At 43.2% G+C, this 15,569-nt stretch overlaps 2 protein-coding genes and 1 long non-coding RNA gene across 3 annotated transcripts; 1 reads left to right on the top strand and 2 right to left on the bottom strand.

The window, feature by feature from the left end:
* Positions 1-973: 973 nt before the first annotated feature.
* On the top strand, positions 974-11,513 carry crlf1b (cytokine receptor-like factor 1b). Its single transcript, XM_026158986.2, has 8 exons — positions 974-1,205; positions 3,399-3,677; positions 4,629-4,758; positions 4,919-5,091; positions 7,757-7,914; positions 8,770-8,938; positions 10,022-10,203; positions 10,960-11,513. Exons 1-8 carry the CDS (start codon positions 989-991, stop codon positions 10,981-10,983), a joined length of 1,332 nt encoding a protein of 443 aa, XP_026014771.2. The 5' UTR covers positions 974-988; the 3' UTR covers positions 10,984-11,513.
* LOC145424212 (uncharacterized) lies at positions 3,145-6,595 on the bottom strand. Its single transcript, XR_013905198.1, has 2 exons — positions 6,455-6,595; positions 3,145-3,701 (listed from the first exon to the last, which is right to left on the bottom strand). It is a non-coding gene; the product is annotated as an uncharacterized LOC145424212 (long non-coding RNA).
* On the bottom strand, positions 11,451-15,540 carry rex1bd (required for excision 1-B domain containing). Its single transcript, XM_026158988.2, has 5 exons — positions 15,429-15,540; positions 14,524-14,606; positions 14,169-14,373; positions 12,009-12,097; positions 11,451-11,829 (listed from the first exon to the last, which is right to left on the bottom strand). The coding sequence occupies exons 1-5, from the start codon at positions 15,429-15,431 to the stop codon at positions 11,757-11,759; spliced, it is 453 nt and encodes a 150-aa protein (XP_026014773.1). The 5' UTR covers positions 15,432-15,540; the 3' UTR covers positions 11,451-11,756.
* Between the last annotated feature and the right edge of the window lie 29 nt (positions 15,541-15,569).

The following is a 15,569-nucleotide window of genomic DNA, read 5'->3' as shown; positions in this document are numbered from 1 at the left end:
TTCTGAGAGTATCCGTGAGTATTTGTGAGTAACTGACAGTATCTGAGAGTGTCTGGGCTAACTGTGTGTAAGCTCTTAATGAAACAGAGTGTTTTGGCTCCTCCTCTGTCTCTGACTGTCCATTACTCGTTTCTGCTTTGGGTGGATATCTGTGGGCGAGTGTCATTTTTTATTCTTAATATTTCTAATCACTCTCTGGACCCTCTGATGCTGATGCTGTGATCTTGAGGACATCGACCTGAGCAGCGCTCCATTTTCTGTGTAAAAACTTAAGCAGAGCCTCACCTGCAGATGAGCTTTCACAGTTTTTCCTCTTGTGTTTGGAAGAACACGTGATGCACTTTTTATTCTGCATTGTTCTTCCCGTCATCTCATTAGTGCCAATTCTGTGTGAATGCAGGGGCGATGTTTTAAATCCATTTTTACATCGGTAAAAATATCTTTGGTGCAGATGTTTTAAAATGTGTTTTGTGAAATAACATCTGGATTAGGCGAGTTTACAACTGTATGCCTCCCACTCTTCAGGATCAGATTCACTCAGAGGTGAGAGCATTACATCCATGTGGTGAAAGACTGCAGCCCAAATATTATTAAAAACACAAAATACAGTATTACCTGTTCTCCTGCATTAGAGCTAATAAACTGTAATAACTTAAAATAAGTTGTTTTACAGGTGTAAAAACAAAACAAACAACACAGCTTTTGCATTCAGTGGGGTTGTGTTAAAAAAATATGCTGTGAGAGAACAGGGAGCTCGATACTTGGACTGATGACTGGTTTCGTTTCTTTACATAAGAATATTTCTTTTTTAAAATCATTTAGTATCACATGACTTTAACTTCCATCACTAACTGGTGAGGATAAAGCCTCGCCTAACACTGACAGGAAATGACATATTGTAATAGGCGTGGTGATGTCAGGAAAGGTGAGATTTTCAAACCTGACAGTTGTCACCGCCTCACCTGAAGCATCTCTCTGCATCGGAACGATGGCAGCAGGGAAAGTGTGCAAGTGTGTGTGTGTCTGTGGGGGGCGGGGCGTGAGGGTTGCAGTCAGAGGAGGGATCCTCTCTCACGGAGTGCAGCTGCGCAGTTCTTCCTCCAGCTTCAGCTCCTGGAGCTGCGAGCGGACAGCAGCAGAGAGAAGCATGATTCCCATCGTGTTGGTGATCCTCCTGGTTCCACGCGTGTTGTTCTCCACGACACGTGAGTAACACCGAACTTTCGGTAACTTCAGGTAAAGCTACGTCACCTCGATCCTGTCTAAAGGAGAGTGCAGAGCAGCGCTCGAAGCAAGAGAACAAGTTCATGTTCAACTGCGTGAACAAGTTTGTTCCTCACCTGTAAAAATTCTTATTCTTAATCATAGCGATTATAAGGATTAAACTAACTCAGAACTATCTGCAAAATAACGTTATTTAAAATGTATTAATGCAGTAAATGTGTCTGTCTGATACCTGACAGTCAGTGAGGTAATAAGAAGAAGATCATAGAGGAAATCTTACCTATGACTTTGTACTTGCTTTATGGCAAAACTGATGCCAGATAACTGTATACAGCACTGTGCAAAAGTCTTGAGCCACTCCTAATTTCCCTTTAAAACATTTTTATATTTTGCCTCCAAGAAGCTCTTGAGCAACAGTTCTCCAGCTTTCTGAAGGTCTTTGAAAGTGTTTCTTTGGAGATTGGCTGCCTTTTCGCTCATGTTCGGTCCTGTCGTCAGGCCTGACCATTTTCAGAGGAATGGGTTTTGTTTGTTTGTTAACACTGACCACTGAATCATGCGAGCATGAAAAGGCATCTAACCCAAGGGATGAACTATGGGATGTTGTGCCTGCATATAACAGAAAACTGAGGTGTGCAGTTAGAACAGTATTCATTTTTCATATTATCACAGATATATTGTTTACTGCGCTCATAATTAGCACTGTGTTTAATTCCCTCTCACCGAGGGCCGAAGATGAGAACTGCTGTGCTGTTCCTCAGACATTTTCTCTTTACATTACAGATTAAAACACTGAAGTGAAACATATGTTAGAAAGCTTATCCGCCGCCCACCTGCAGCATGGCTCATAAAACTCTACATATTAACTCAAATATCTGTGAATAAGGAGCCCGGTGGTGCCATTCAAACACAGAGAGGAGGGCTTCTCATGGGCATCAATCACAGGGGCAAACCTCACGCCTCAGACGGTCGCGGTATGGAAAAGCATTCAAGGGTTTCACCAGTAAACCGGGGTGACCTCTCTGACTGATCCTAGCGGGGCTCCATAAATCCGCTTCATTACTGGGTCATAAATATGTGCCGAGAGGCTGCTGCTTCCCACACACACACACACACACACACACACACACACACACACACACACACACACACACACACACACACACACACACACACACACACACACACACACACGTCGGTTGTTCATATCTTGTGGGGACATCTCATTGACATATGCATACCCTAACCCTAACCATGGAAAATGAATGCCTAGCCCTAACCATAACCCTTACCCTAATCCTAACGTAGCCCAATTGTAACCCAGTCACCAAAACCACATTTTGAGTCTCAAAATGCCTTCAAACTCGTGGGGACCGGGATTTTGCTCCGCACAAGTATAGTAAACTTCCCATTTTTGGTCCCCACAAAGATATGAATACACACTCGCGCACACACACGTTTTCCCACGGCTGGCCAAAAAATTTTGCCTCTAATGATTTCTTGTTATAAGTGCTGTGGTTTCACCTCGGGCTCTGCTGTCGGTTTGAGAAACACTCAGACAAACAGCCGCCGAGCGCTGTGTTGGGGATGCTGCTGAAGAAAGCGCAGTTAATTATGGTTAAACGATGACTGGGGGGAAGCTACAAACCTCAAATCTAAATGTAGTCCTGTTAGGAAAGAGAACATTAGCAAGTTTACAGGATTTTTCACCTCCGAGGAACGTTTTGGTTAAATTATTCCACATTCATGTGTAGACGGGGGAAGAGAGAGGGACTGTTCTAAAAACCGTCAATAGATGATGTATTATATTATTTTATTGGTCAGGCCTGGATGTGAGGATCTTCTGGTTTTGTAGATAATCTTAAACAACTTTAGATTCTGGGTATTTATTCTGTCACATTCAGTAATTAGAGAATAGAATAGAATAGAATAGAATACTTTTATTCGTCAATTTCTTCAAATGTACTTGCCATACAAAGGAATTGAAATTACGTTTCACACTGTCCCATGCGTAGACATTGACAACAATAAGGTGCAGATGCACAATACAATAGAGCATAATACTAATTAGACTTTGAGAACTTGATTATGACAGGACTTGATTATCACATGAAGCCTTCATACTGGTTTTGGCTTAAGAGGTTGTTTTGTGTCCATGTGTCTCCAACACCCAGATGTGGCGGTGATCTCCCCCCAGGATCCCTTTCTGCTGATTGGCTCCAGTCTAACGGCCACGTGCACGCTGAGCCCTGAGCTCGGCGTGCACGCCAGCACTTTATACTGGACGCTGAACGGAGCGCGCGTGTCCAGCAGCGCCTACAGTGTGGTGTCCCCCAGCGTCCTCAGCGTCACCCTTCACGGCCTCAGTGGATCCCAGCAGCGGTCCGGAGACAACCTGGTGTGCCACGGAGCGGACGGACGCGTCCTGGCTGGATCCTGCCTTTACGTGGGCAGTAAGTGGAGGGTGAACACTGACTCTGCAGATGACATTATAAATGAGCACACTTCATAATTACATGATCAGCTTTATTAGCTCAGTATTAATTTTGCAGAACTGCAATCACTGCAGAATAAACTCACTAACAGGCGACATGAACCAGGAGATGTAACTCCTGTGTCGTCCTGTAGGGGGCAAAATTCAAAGAATTCAGCTGTTATTATACGGTCTGCCTAATCAGAAATCTTCATTTGTGCAAGTTATAATAAGAATCACATTAATCATAGTTATTTTTATTAAAGTGATACTACAGGTTAATATAATTCTCATTGTTGCATTAATGTGCTGATGAAGGCAGAAATTATTATACTCATACACATACACAATATTTACATTATGAAAGTATAGTCATATATTTTCCATAATAGATGATTTTATGGGAACGAAGCCTATTTAATACTGAGAGGGAAGATTAGGAGATGGTCCAAAAACAAAGCAAAGGGTTTCAGGTTGTAATAAACCTTCACTCTGACATGAAACTTGCTTATGTTTGTGGAAAAGTTTCAGTTAAGGTTAGGAAGGGAGGTGTCAGTACTCGAGTAAAGTCTGACGTTCGATGTGGTGAATCTGTAACTTTCTCAGAGATTTCTGATCTGAACGTTTTAAGATTAGTTGAGTTGATTTCAAAGTTAAATGATTTCCAGCTGAACTTTTTCTGGACAAAATTCTTTTTTTTAAGAAACCTCGATTAAAACCACATGAAGCATCAGGTGGCTCACACTCACTGTGTGTGTGATTAACGCTCTCTTACTCTTTGTTCCTTCTTGATTATAATCTTTATATCTGTCTGTGCTTTTTTCATGCAGTATCTTTAAGGCGACATTAGTGTTTGTTTTTATTTTATTTATTGTAATAGGTTGACACCAGTCTTCTTCTTCTTCTGTTTTCTGCTCCGTTTTGTCTCCAGTGCCTCCCGAGAAGCCCGTCAATCTAACTTGTTGGTCCCGAAACACGAAGGACTTGAGCTGCCGCTGGAGCCTGGGTGGTCAGGGCGAGACTCACGTCCCGACCAAATACACCCTCAAGTACAAACTGAGGTGAGTGCCTCCAGACCTGCTGTCACAGCTTACAGGTGATTATCTCATCCCGCCGCCCTCAGCTAGACTGGAGAGTTCACTCCGAGGATGCAAACGCCTAAAAACACCGTCTGCCTCTGTGGCGGCAAACACCAGATTCAGTCTCTGTTCTTGCGTCCAGATGGCACGGTAAAGAGAAGGAGTGTGACAATTACAGCACGGGAAACGAGCGTTACTCCTGCTACATCCCCCGCAACATCGCCCTCTTCACTCCGTACGAGATCTGGGTGGAAGCAACCAATCAGCTGGGCTCTGCTACCTCTGACATCACCACCCTGGACATCCTCGATGTAGGTGAGTGAGAGACGTCTATCTAAAGTTAACAGAGGGTTTCAGCTCAGCTTTACGCTTCCCCCTCTCCTTTTACGTTTCAAATTCAAATTCAAATTCAAATTTTATTTGTCACGTACACAGTCATACACAGTACGATATGTAGTGAAATGCTTGGACAACTGCTCGTGACCTAAAGAAAACAAAAAAGGAAAAGGCTATGAATAAGATAGGAAATAAATATGAAAAATTAAAAAGGGTCAATTTAATTTATATATTTATCTTTATCTTATTCTTCCCAGTTAAATTTACCCTTCATTCTAATTTGTGTTGTACAGTTATTTCATTTTTAACCTTAATTTATATTTTATCCCTTCCTAGTTAAAGTTGAAAATAAAATAACTGTACAACAAAATACACAATATAGAACTATATAAGAATGTATGAAGAAATCTAAATATAAATAAATATATACACAATAACAGCAGCTGTACAAGTGTTAACCGGAAATGAAGAATATAGTGACCAGTGTTGTGCAAAACCAAAGTCCAGAAAGTCCAGTGTGTGTGTAAGAACTGTTTGTCTGCAGAGCTCCAGCGTGTGGCTCTAAGACAAAACTGTCATGTTGTAAAAGTTAACCTTAGCAGATGCCCCTCACGTGACGGCTTCACATGTTCCTGGAATTGAAATTGTGGCGTTATGATTAGTGTAGCCCTCATCTGCTTGCACAGGCCTCCGGTAAACTGTCGCATTTCATAAAGCAGCCTTTGTGTTTTGGAACTCGGCATCCTCTCTCTGTGAATCCTCATTGGACGCTGAGGAACAGAAAGCGTGGAGGCTGTGAGTGGGCTGGAGGCGAAGGAGGAGCGCCGCCGTGTGTGATGCGTTGCGCTGCCAGAATACCAGAAACAATGAGTTCTGCCGGCTCCGTTTCCCTCTTCATCTTGAGCCGAACAAAGAGACACGTCAGCCGACACACAGTGAGCGATGTCTTAAGCGGAAGGTTACAAATGGGAAGCATTTTTAACGAGTGTTCCCTCTCGTGCTGCCATCCTCTTTGCCTTCATCTTCCTCCCCTTCAAAGCACTCGAGCCACTTTGTTTTATTTCTGACTGACTGAGGGAACGACGTGCTCTGGCAGGAACTACAGACTGACCTAAACTGAAGCGCACACACTAAATGAACAGCACCAGGTTTTTAATTTAGCATTTTAATAGCATTTAACTATTAAAATGATAAATTAGGAAACCTCTGAACGTGGTATCACTTTGAAATTGTCCTAATCACACACATTTTTGTAATCAGCTGGTCCAAAAAATCATACCAGGGTACACATTAATGAGTCATTCGCACTACAGTAAAAACAAAACAAAATATGGAAACCTACCTGTGATTAGTAAAAATCTCAGGTTGCAGCAACCAGTTGCAGGTTGTCTTCTTTCTGACAGACGTGTGCAGGTTTGCAGATAAGTGCTGTGTAGCTTCTAACTGGAGACAGATGCCAGCACGTCACAGTGAATGAATAATGAGCACGACCCTTTGAAGTAGGGAGTCCACTCAACTGGTCACCAGCTGGTTGTGTTCTGGTTATTTTCCTGTTTGAAAGCAAAGCTGCAAAAGATCACTGTCCTGCAGAAACCACATTTATAATGTGGAGGAATTTCTGAATTTCTCGGATCTCAGATGGGAATTTCTGTCTGTAGACGGCAGCAAATTTAGGCGATTATTTTTGGTATGATTTTCTCTGATTAAATTGAAAGCGGCATCTATACGCCGTCAGTTAAAAAAATTATTACCTATTAGTAATCTCCGTCTCTTCCACAGTGTGGGTTTTGTCCAGTATTTTTCCCCTCAACCCAATCAGTCTCTCGATGGTCGCCCCTCCCTGAGCCTGGTTCTGCTGGAGGTTTCTTCCTGCTAAAAGGGAGTTTTTCCTTCCCACTGTCTCCAAGTCTTTCCTCACAGGGGTTCATCTGATTGTCTTGAGGCGACTGATGTGATTTGGAAATAAAAATGAATCTGAGTTGCTCCATGTTAACACAGTTTTTCATGTAAATGCCACTTTGAGCAGACTATATCTTGCACGCCATCACAGTCATTTTATTTAAGCTGTGGTCGTAAGCTGTTGTTTTCTCCAGTGCAAGAATGGCTTCTTTCATTTGGGGTTATTACTACAGAAAAAATAAAGGCAAATGATATTGAAACCTGCTGTTTCTGACAATCAGCCAATCGGAAGAAGGCTGGCTGGAATGGCGAGGTACGTCTCAGAGAGAGGATGACGTGAGGTGCTGCACCAGGTCCTGGTATCAGATAAATTACGATTAGTATGAACACAAGCTTGCTGTAATGGAGTTCAAAGATATAAATATAAAGTTGGACAATATTTGGTCCCCATTAAATATTTATTTGCACTGCTTTTCCTTCCACATGACAGCTATATATTTAGTTCATCTGTACCGTGGAAATTCCCTGTGAAGCTTCAGCTCTTGCTTTGATCGTGTGGTAAAGCAGACCAAGGATGAGGCCAAATATAGTAAATACTCTAAAGCTGCACGTAAGAGTGTTAATGATTTAAGAAGCAGCCTCCGAGTAGTTTCATTCATTTCATCTCTTACTGGTCATCCCTGCCTTGTTGGACTTTACACCTGCTGCATGCAAACCCTTTAATAGATGTCCCTTGTGTGTGCAGTGACCACAGACCCTCCCGCCAACGTGCAGGTCAATCGTGTCGGCGAGCTCGAGGACCAGCTGACGGTCCGCTGGGCCATCCCCCCCGAGCTCAAGGACATCCTGTTTCAGGCCAAATATCAGATACGCTACCGACTGGAGGACAGCGCTGACTGGAAGGTGGTCCGCACACAAACCCGCAGACTCGCCTACACGCACTTTCTCTGTAGCTACTGTGGAAACGTGTGAGCAATGATGAACATGAAGCTTCTTGCTTCGCTGTAAAACAAATCTTCTCCTTGCTGTCGTTAGCGATTTATAGCTTCTAAGTGTTGAAGCTTGGTTTTGATCCAAAAGTGCACAAAATGTTCCTCCTTTAACTCTCTTTGATGTTTTCTAACCAAAGCTCCTTACTGTTTCTCTGCTTTGTATGTTTCTCTGTTGAATGAGAAGATTAAACAAACACCGTAATATTTATTGAATACGAAGTCACCAGTATCCAGAGGAGATTCAGGATGAAAGCAGAGCAAACAAAAGTTTCAGACGCTAAAAATAATGTGGGGAGGCGTTCAGAGCTAAGACCGTGAAATTAAAAATGATTAATTAACTTTATATAAGAGGCAGTCAGGAGAAAATAGCAGAGCCAAAATCACATCGTTATCTCCTGTTGAAGGAGTGTGCAGCGTGCTTCTTGGTACAGCTGCAGTTTTCAGGTACAGTTGGCGAATTTGTCTCAGGTCTTCTGTGGATTTGAGATCGGGGCTCGTAGCATGTGCTGCAGGACTGATCATGTATGACTCTAGCCTTAAGTTTAAGCTCACTGTCACGTTGCAGAATGGATCTGAGCACTTTCAGGTCAGAAGTCCTCGTTTTCATTCAGATCAAAGCAGGTGAAATGGATTCACGGTGGATTACTGTCCCTGACAGTGACACTGATATCCGGCGTTGAGGCATTTATGGCCTTTCTGTTTTTCCTCCACCAGCTGTCAAAACTGTCTCCTTACAAACTCTGTTTCTTTCTGACCTCTCCATCAGTTGGTGGACGATGTCGGCAATCTGACATCGTGCCGCCTCGCAGGCCTCCAGCCTGGGACCGTCTATTTTGTCCAGGTGAGGTGCAACCCAGTGGGCATCTTTGGCTCGAGGAAGGCCGGCATTTGGAGCGACTGGAGCCATCCGACCGCCGCCTCCACGCCCAGCAGTGGTAGGAACTTGAAATACAGTAGACGCCGTCTCCAAGTAAAAGCTATCAGCCTGGATGTAGCAAACATTTGTCACTAAAGTACTTCCTGTCCCTGACTGTCTCTTTGCTTAAATGGCCTTTAAATGCTTCCCAAGCGTCTGTGATGCCCACATATCTTGACCGTTCTTTCCGTTCTCTCCAATAATCAACCTTTCATTGCCAATTAAAAGCCAAAAAAAGAACAATGTGTCCTCCTTCCCGATCCAACATCCTGAACAAGGAGATTCAAACCGCATGTGGCCTAAAAGGAACCAAACATCAATAGGCTACGTACCTTGATAGGGATCTCCAGACGGAGGATTAGAGGGAACTGCGGAGAGCCGCGGGGACGTTTGATAGATTTTTGTCGTCGGCTTCAAACATTGATCAAGTTAAAAAGCGGCATGTCTGTCAGCGGCGCACACAGGGCCTATAAAGCCTGAGTGGAAGCAGGTTTGGGAGCTGGAGGGGCAGATAATGAGTTACATAGGTTATGTGGTCAGGGGGAGGAAGTCGTTATCGGGCTCTGTTGTTTGCAATAAAGAATTGATGGTGGCAGACGACAGGAGCCCAGAAACTGAGTGTCGCTTCCACAAACACACGGCGTCACAATGAAACTAAAGTTCTGTTTGGATTTTCGGTTTTGCAGTGTTGAGCTACGATAGAGTAACTTTGTTTGTTTTTATCACGCAATCAGACAGATTAGGTACAAAAAGATGGAAAGCGTATTTTAATGTCTTTGATTGAGGAGAAAAAATAGGAATCGAAGCTTTTGTCTGCAGCAACGACTGTTTTGAACGAGTTTTCCCGCCTGTGAGAATCAACCCTTCCGAAGGCAGCGTCTCAATTCAACCCTGCTCCGTTTGATTGTCTAATGAAGACCTGAAAAGAACTCTAAACTTATACGAATCATTCCAAATATTCACAGAGCAGTCGGGTCAGGAACATGCTTCGTTTTCTTTAATGCATAACTTCTTCTGATATTTAAAAAGTCACACCTGTGCTCACACTTCACCTGCGCATCTTCTCACTTCCTTTGTCTCCCCCCGCCCCGTCTCCTCCCAGAGCAGCTGCAGAGCGGCTCGTGCGACCCTAAGAGCGGCGAGCAGAACTCCACGCTGCGGCGGGAACTCAAGCAGTTCTTCGGCTGGGTCCGCAAGCACGCCTACGGCTGCGGCGGCATGTCGATGAAACTGTACGATCAGTGGAGGGTGTGGCTGCAGAAATCGCAGAAAACGCGCAAGCAGGTAGGTAAGCGCGGCTGTGTCCGCGGCCCCAGCTGAATTTCTGACCCTGCCTTTGCTTCATCATATGGTCGGCATCTTTGCAAACACAAAGGGGAAGGATTTCTCTTGAACTTGCTCTGTGAAGTTTCAGTCTGTACTTTATGATCGGGTAAAATGTGCGGTTTAGACTTTACAGGCCCAGAGGTGGAAGCATGAAAGTAGACACGCTCTCAGTCGAGCACTCTGATTTTATTACATATTTAATGAGTGGACTTCTCATCTTCATCTGATGGCCACAACAAAGAGAAATAAACACGTAAATGTAATTAACAGCCTTCGGTAATGTGTTCCTTTTGTGTTTTGTTTTCTCTTGGCGCGAGCGTTCCCCTTTCACAGAAATAACTCGGCCCAAATGGCACGCAAAGCCTCCAGATCTGCTGTGTTTGTGAGTCTCTGTGAGGAGTTCACGTCCTCTGACGCTCAGTCCTTGAACTTGAAGAAACCTTTGGTTTGCCTGACTCGATTAGCTCAGAGGTGCCTGGATTTTTTTTGTGTTCTTTATAGGGGACAAGCTGTCGTCTGAATAATGTCTTTGTCCGCAAAGTGTGACAGCTTCCCATTGATTACCTCGAGAGAAAGGCAGCGAGAGGCAACACGGTGAATAAGAACGAGGAGAAAAGCGGCAGTCACACGGAGAAATGTGACGATTAGTGGAGGTGGCTTTTTTTTTCCTAGCTGAATTATCCCAGTAAGAACCATCTGCTTTTGTCTTTTCAGATTCTGCAAGAAGATAATTCATAGCACAGAAACTCGGCGTGACTGTGGCATTTAATTCAAGACGCACATCGAGAAAGCTTGACAGATGACTGGTCCACAGGGTCCCCGCAGTGTTGAGAGGTCCAACTCCCGTCCAAGGGACGCTGCAGAGGCTGTGCGCTCACACACTCTTGATTTTAAAAGGCCCGAGTGGGAGATAACCGAGACAAAGCAGCCTTTCATTCAGTCTGTCTGCTAGATCTGTTAGCAATAACAAAAAATATTAACGCCTTCAAAAACTGCAAATTTATACTCGAAAAAAGTTCAAACTGCTTCGTGTTTAACAGAATGTAAGATAAACACGTCTCTGGAAGTGAAAGTTTGCGGCATGTCACCAGATCAGCTCAAATGTCGTTTAGCTTATTGCACATTTAAGTGAATATTTTATCTATTTTTACTGTGTGTGATGTAAAGTGTACAAACACCAGCTGGTTATTAGTTAAGAGCAAAACTTGTCTTGTAAAGCATCTTTATTTAAAAATACAATCCAAACAAAGAGAGCGTCTCCAAACCGATCACACCTTCTGAATATTTTATATACACATTTCATTACAGCGCCAGCAGAGTTCTTTCTTTGAGCCCTGAAGTAACACAAACGCATGCCTGCAGACAAACACTCACGCAGGATGGATGTTAAAGGCCCTCCGGGAGGAATAAGACTGCAGCGGCGAGCTGGGTGGAGCCGGGTGGAGGGGGAGGGGATCGATAAGTGCAGCTCATAGTGTCCGAGACAGAGGCTACCTCCTGGGAGCGAGCTGTCAGTCGCACTCCTCTGAGTCATACTTGAAGTCCTGCATGATCTCACTCAGAGCCTCTTTGTTCTGGATGATCCTGGGCAACGAAGCAACACACACACACACACACACACACACACACTTTTATTTGTGCTGGTTTGATATGGAACAGTTACAAAGATTATCGGATCAATTAGAAGAAGAACTGAGCCTCTCAGCAGCGAGCTGATGGGAAGCGAGCACAGTAAACTGAGGGGCTGTAATGGCAGCTCTTACTTATGCTTGATCTCCTGAATCTGTTCTTGACAGCTCTGGTCCTCCGGCTGATCCTGGGCCTGCTGCTTGGCCAGCTGCAGCTTAGCCGTCTGTTGAGAGGGCACATCAGATAAGATTTATGCAAACCACTCATCAGCAGAGGATGGAGGAAAGGCGGATGATTAACCCGGAGATAATGGGAGCTTTATAACATTACTGGAAGAAAGGGAGCTGAATTATAGAGGAATGTAAACCTTTATACAAAAGAACAAAGCAACATCTCTGAACACCAGATGTACCGAAGTCTGTGAAAATGTGGGAAGCACTGAGGTGGTCAAATTTGTCCAACACTCTGTAATACTGCCCGTAATTAAAAGGAACTTCAATGTTTCACATTTGAAATGACAGTAAAATTATATTTATCTACAAATACCTGCAGGTAGGCACACTAGAATAAGGAAACACAGATCTATAGTGTTTAAATAACTTTAATAGTGCATGACTTCAGGTATTACACAGGAAAGGAGAGAAAATTATTCTGCAAGTGATTTTAAGTATGGTGTCATTCAAAATTAAGTTAGCCTTTTCTCCTTCGTTATAGGTCACATCATGGTATTTATTTTGCTGTAAGCTGGTAAGGAAGCACAGTTCTTATGATTTATAGTGGTATAACAAAACGATCATTTAATAACCAAACATCCAGCCTAGACGTCAACATTTTTAATAATAATAAAGATTTAAAAAAGGTCAAGAGGTTCGTTACAGTAGTTCAAACTGGTGGAGGTGAAGCTTCCAGCTACAGCAGGCTGCATCTGCACAGCTGTCAATCAAAACGGCCACTCCCCTAACTTAAATCACCATGGTAACATTATTATGGAGGGGGTTTTGTGCTGGGCATTTTACCTCGGGATGAAGGGCTTGCTTGTGCAGTAATCATGTTTCCATTCTGCTTTAAAGAAAGGTTTTTGGTTTCTGTAGCTAATTTTCCCCTTCACACTAAAAAAGAAAAAAATCACCACATATATCTTTAAACAGTGTGTTGATTTAAAGTGATACTAAAGCTTACAGGCTGGTCACTTTGAATGACCGGTGGAGGCTGACGGATGGCAGCTCACTGCTGGATTTCATCCCAGCAAACTAGACTTGTGTTTGTGGTGCTGTGCCTTTTTGAAGCAATTTAACTCCTAGCAGATGATTCTGTTTACTTTTAATACAATTTTAATACAAAGTAAGTCGAAAAGGTGTGTCCAGTTTTGACGGTGATGGAAATATGAGTCCACAGGCCGACTGCTGGCACCACCGTGTGGTGACCATCTCCGCATCTTCACAGCAAGTCTTGAGAAACACCAGTGACCCGATCATTCCTCCTTTTCAAATCAACTCTTAGCATCGAGAGTGTATGTGTGTGAGAGGTGGACAGGGGAAAAAAATGATGATAAATCAACCTCAAAAGATCCAGGTCTCAAATATGAAATCTCAAACATATCCCTCCAGAAGCTTTTCTCACAGCTTTACTCCATCGGTGATGTAAACTGGAGGATTTATAACAAACTGCTGCTCTACAAATGATTTCTGACACTCAACAATGATGGTGGGGAAATCTGCTTTCAGCTGAAGAACGATTAAGAAATGATTTTCGTTTAAAGCAAAAACTCTGCCTCCTTGTGGTGAATCAGTAGAATTGCATCCAGTTTTGGAAAAAGTTCTGAAACATTATCTGTCAGGTACGGTTTAACACCACATTATTAAACAACACAAATTCCTCTTTGACAACTGTTCAACTTTTCTGGTCAGTCATTTATAATCTTCTTTAATCTATATATTTATAGTTTTGCTTTCTAGCACAAACCGTTTTAGATGTTCTGAACGAGTGCGAACAACGTGTGTGTCTTTGTGTTCAGAGCAGGTACTATAAGGCATGCTGTCGGCGGCTCGCTAAAGTAGGATACATATTTATGTTTAACAAATGGTCAGAAGTGAGTGGAACGTGCTGCTTTCTGACAAAGAGAATAACACAGCCTTGTTGCCTTTACTGTGATCATGTTTACTGGCATCCATAGTTTCTTGCCAAAGGCCCGTTAAGGAAATCTCTCATCACCACACAGACGTATATTATATTTTAGATTCCCCTCGACTTTGCCTCGGTCTAAAAAGTGACCCATGCAGAAAGTGCTTACATACCAGTTCAAGTTTCTCCTTCTCTTTGTTCTGCAATTTCTCAATGTGCTCGGAGAGGTCTGGTCTGTCAAACTCGTCGTGCAGCCTGCCCTTGATCTCCAGCACTTCCTTAGAGATGCCGCAGAACGCCTGCGTTATCTCATGGACCAGCTGCCTGTAGTGGTCAAAGTCATAATGGGGCCCTGTCCTCAAGTAGGCTTCGTGTCCCCTGGAAAACATTCAGCAGCCATCACAAAAACAACAGGAAGGGGGGGCAATTAGTCATTTAATACAGATTCCTCTTGTTTGTGTACATGATGTAATCACTAGAGACAGGACTGTGTGTGTTTAACAGCATTATCACGAGATTCAAACGTACTCTTCAAAGAGCCGGTAGGTTTCGACCCGCTCGGACTGAAGATGATAAAATCTCTGGATCAGGGCTTTAAAGTCTGAAGGCACCTGGAGAAACGAGACAGGTCACCAAAATGAAAATATATTAAAACATCAGGTCGCAGGACACTCACTGGATGTATTTTTACTCACACTGAACTCAGACTGGATTACAAATCTGAAGCTACACTTTCTCATTGCAACATATCAGGTGACCCAGAATCCTTCCGTAGTTATGCAGCAATAGGTGTAGCCTGCTGGGGGATTCCCATGATGCACTGAGTGTTTCTTCTTCACTTACTGTGTATTTATACACGTCTTTGCATTGACTCATTATTTATTATTAATGTCTGGCTCTCTTCTATAACTTGTCTTCTGTCCTGTCCGGTCATGGCAGATGGCCACCCCTTCCTGAGCCTGGTTCTGCCGGAGGTTTCTTCCTGTTAAAAGGGGTTCTCTCCTTCCCACTGTCACCAAGTGCTTGCTCATAGGGGTAACATTCGTGTAACTAACATATTAAATCGTGACCACTCAACATGGTATAAATACCAAATAACAAAAGTTTAGTTTTTCTCACAAACACCGATGGAAAGCTTGAATTTTAACTAATATCTTGGCTGTTTTAAATACTCATTAATATGTAACGTGAAAAAAAAGATCAAGATTACTGACCCAGTTTAGAATGAAGTCATGTTGCTGTTTTTTTCTGTTAATGGTTTCTACAGGAGCGAACTAAACAGAAAAAGTCCTGCTTCACTGACTCAGCAGCGTGAATGCTTCAGCATCACTAGCTGGAGGTTCCCAAATTACCATTAGCTTGGTTAGCTTAGCACATGTGTTAGCTTTAAAGTTGGGCTTTTGCGAAGTTAAACTGTGAAATAAGAAACTCACCATGGCTGTAACACACCCGGGATGACTCTCCGCTTTTTATAATGGCACCATGTTTACACTTTATAAGCCCAACACGCCGCTTTCCTCCTGTATGTGAATCAGCAACCTGACCCGGAAATGAAGAACATGCGGTTGTAAATG

The sequence above is a fragment of the Astatotilapia calliptera genome, chromosome 23 (genome assembly GCF_964374335.1).
Source record: "Astatotilapia calliptera chromosome 23, fAstCal68.1, whole genome shotgun sequence".
Classification (NCBI taxonomy): Eukaryota; Metazoa; Chordata; class Actinopteri; order Cichliformes; family Cichlidae; genus Astatotilapia; species Astatotilapia calliptera.
This window is presented reverse-complemented; position numbering and strand designations above follow the sequence as displayed.

Coding starts and splice junctions, on each gene's coding strand:
- crlf1b (XM_026158986.2), top strand. CDS start 989: ATGGCAGCAGGGAAAGTGTGCAAGTGTGTGTGTGTCTGTGGGGGGCGG. Junction 5,092..7,756: donor CCTGGACATCCTCGATGTAG/GTGAGTGAGAGA, acceptor TTGTGTGTGCAG/TGACCACAGACCCTCCCGCC. Junction 8,939..10,021: donor CGCCTCCACGCCCAGCAGTG/GTAGGAACTTGA, acceptor GTCTCCTCCCAG/AGCAGCTGCAGAGCGGCTCG.
- rex1bd (XM_026158988.2), bottom strand. Junction 12,098..14,168: donor AGAAGGAGAAACTTGAACTG/GTATGTAAGCAC, acceptor CCCTCTCAACAG/ACGGCTAAGCTGCAGCTGGC. Junction 11,830..12,008: donor ATTCAGGAGATCAAGCATAA/GTAAGAGCTGCC, acceptor TTCGTTGCCCAG/GATCATCCAGAACAAAGAGG.